The 3,006-nt window shown below is 55.4% G+C and overlaps 2 protein-coding genes across 6 annotated transcripts in view; one reads left to right on the top strand and one right to left on the bottom strand.

Moving 5' to 3' along the window:
• ANO9 (anoctamin 9) overlaps nucleotides 1-3,006 on the top strand; it is a 165,435-nt gene that overhangs the window by 121,963 nt on the left and 40,466 nt on the right. The window lies entirely within an intron of this gene.
• Nucleotides 1-3,006, bottom strand: part of PTDSS2 (phosphatidylserine synthase 2) — a 39,440-nt gene that overhangs the window by 24,680 nt on the left and 11,754 nt on the right. Inside the window, exon 4 of one of the 5 annotated variants that reach the window (XM_069107951.1) lies at nucleotides 982-1,049. The exons of the other annotated variants lie outside the window; for them this stretch is intronic. Coding sequence (XP_068964052.1) covers nucleotides 982-1,049 — 68 coding nt within the window. The remainder of the gene's footprint in view (nucleotides 1-981; nucleotides 1,050-3,006) is intronic. 5 annotated transcript variants of the gene reach the window in all.

Consider the following 3,006-nt stretch of genomic DNA (forward strand, 5'->3'; position numbering starts at 1 on the left):
CCTCCCTCCCCCCTCTCCCTCCCTCTCTCCCCTCTTTTCCTCCCTTTCTCTTCCTCTCTCTATCCCCTCTCCCTCCCTCTCTCTCTCTTCCCCTCTCTCAGCTGCTGGCACCAGATCCTAGGACCTGCTCCTCCCCCCCAGCACCAGCACAGCCCCATCAGGGTTGGCCAACCTGGATTCCAACTTGGAACGCTCTGGCATTCTCTGGGCCAGAGCTCCAGGAGTCTCCCCACAGAGCACAGGTCACGTGGGGAGATGAACTCATCTTGGGTCTTGGATGGCCCTTGGCTGAGGAACAGCACCTTGCCCCAAAAAGCAAAGTGGCCCTAGGGCCCAGGGACACTCTGGGAAACTCACTGCTAACCCTTCATCCCAGGTGACTCTGAGGAGGGAGAGCGAGGAGAGAGGGGACAGGTGGAGGGGAGGGGAAGCCACCCTGATACTCCCGAAAAGGACATGATCTGGCCTGGTCTCAAGAGGAAAACAGATACTAGGGAACACAAATCTTCTGAAAGCACGCACTGACCAGAACTTCCTTCACTCCAGAAGGAATGAGCTGGCCCAGGGAGCCTCAGGACCCCCATGTCTCCCTCCCTCTCGGGGGGAGAGCCCCCATTGAGGCCCCGCTCACTGGAGACCTCCTGGAGGCTGTGCTGGATCTCTAAGTGGGATCTTGTTCCAGTGAGATCTGGGGCATCAGTTGCAGGCGCCCCAATTTCTTTGCCAGGAGAGACAAAGTGTCTGCTTCCAGGTCCTTCTCTCTTTCAGGCCTGACATATTAGTTGAAGAAGGTGGTGCTTAAAGATGAGCTAGCAGGTGTATACTGAGTAAACTGGCTGGGTAAGCTGCCATCAGCCCGTGACCACCTCCACACGCCTCATGGGTGAGGCATGGCCCAGTCTACAAGCTCTTTCTGAGGTGGGGGAAGAGAGGACCCTTCCCATTCTCTCTGGCCTGGACTCTACCCACAAAGCGGCTTACCTGGAAGAGGATGAAGATGAGGAAAAGCTCATAGACCACGCTGACACACAGCCAGAACCTCCAGTAAGCTACAAGGACACAGAGAGAGTGGCAGGTGTTGGCCCCTGTTCTCACCAACCTCCTCCAGCCAACCCCGGGGCACCCGAGGCTTTCCATGGGCCTGCCGGGTTGTGCCCCCTACAAGAGAGGCCTTGACCAAGGGCTGCACCTTTGGGGGCAGGGGAGGAACCTGGGCCACAAGGGCGGCAGCCAGACAAACCCTCCCCCAAGTCCACAGCGGGATCGTCCCTGGTGGCAGCCTGTACTCTGCCTGGAAAGTCACAAGTCCACATCAAAGGAAGGTGCTGGCATCGCCCATCATCCCCCAAGGAGGACAGACCGAGGTGGCTCAAGGTGCTGCCGACATCTTCGGGGATTTCAAGGCCTGTTCAGGGAAGGGGACTCAGCCTTGTTCAGACTGGTGCCAATGGGGGCTCTAGGCCAGGCGCTGGGAAGACCAGCCAATGCCCTGACTCTACAGAACACACTTCCTGCTTTTCTTCCAGTGAATCGAGGTTTCCAAAGTGATAGAGGCCACAAGGATGCACATCCCAGTGGCCCCAGAAGCCTCTCAGCATCCCCAGAGAAGGGGCTGTTCCCTCTCTCGATGACATCACTGGGGTGGTTCCTAAGCCTACTCCCACCATGTCTTTCACCAAACCTGCCACAGTCATCGTTTTGGGGCCTCCATTCCTAGGCTAGTCTCCCCTCCAGCCTCCACTGCCCCCACCTGAATGGTCCCCACTGACTGAACACTTCAGGCCCAACAAGGCCCCGGTTTCACTCGAATACCTCCAGGTAGGGGAGCTCACCACCTCTTGAGGAACTCACTCTCTGACTCTTTTCTGATCCCAGCTCTGCTCAGGGGGAACCCACCGAGCCCAGTCCTCCCTCGGAGGGGCCTCCTTGGGACCCTTCCCCCATGATCTGTAACACCCTTTCTCACTCAGGGAGGGCACAGGACAGGACAGGAGCCTGCTTGGCACAGAGACTTACTGAGGGTGTTTCCTCAGCTTCAACTACCCTAAAGACCCTCCCCCGCCCCCCGCCACAAATGCCTCTTACCTGAGACCTATGAAGCTCCTCTGGCCCCAGAAGGACACAAGGAGGCCTTTCTGTTTATCCCTGCTGAATTCCATCTTGTCAGATCCAGCCCAGCATTCTAGCCAGTCTAGTCTTTGTGTTTACTGACTCTTGTCATCTGCTGTGTGACCCCTATCAGTACAGCGTCCCCCTAAAATGTGATGAGACTTCCACCCGTGCCTTTATCTAATCATTGACCAAAAGATCCTGGAGGCACTCCACTGGAGACCTCCTTCAAAGCTGACTTTTCAGAGTTCCAACGTCGAATCTGCACCACAGCCATTTCAGTTATTCTAGTCTGACCCACATTTCACCACCTTTTCTAGATAAACAGTGTGAAATTCTTTATCACATATTTCAATAAAATTGGAAGCAAGGCATAGAGGAACAGCACTGGAAATAAAGGCCTCAGGAAAAGTTTCTTTTAGGAGGGAGCCAGGGAAGCCAAGGGATAGAGGAGGAGGGACAACCGGAGAGATGGAGGGTCTCGGCAGAACAGCCTGGAGGTCAGGGGCACGGGACTGAAGAGGATGTGCTAGGGGGGGAGGTGTAAAAAGATGAGAGAGGGAGGAGGGGGCTGGGTATGAAAGGCTCTGAATGCCAACCAGATCCTGGATGTGAGAGGGAGCCACTGGAGGTTACTGAGTAGGGGGGCGACATAGTCAGACCTGTGTTTTAGAAAGATCTTTTTGGTGGCTGAATGTGGGATGGAATGAACCCTCCAGCACTTACTGTAATAGTTCAGGTGTGAGGTGAAGAGGGCCTGTACGTAGGTGGAGGCAGTGTCAGAGAACAGAAGAGGTAGTATTGGGGAGATGCTGCAGAGATGAAATGGACCAGAGATAGTACAGAAATGAATGGACCAGAGGTGCTGCAGAGGTGAAATGGACCAGAGGTGCTGCA

The sequence above is a fragment of the Petaurus breviceps genome, unplaced genomic scaffold (genome assembly GCF_028583685.1).
Source record: "Petaurus breviceps papuanus isolate PSGF00001 unplaced genomic scaffold, PetGlider_PUasm1.0 90317, whole genome shotgun sequence".
In the NCBI taxonomy this organism is placed as follows: domain Eukaryota; kingdom Metazoa; phylum Chordata; class Mammalia; order Diprotodontia; family Petauridae; genus Petaurus; species Petaurus breviceps.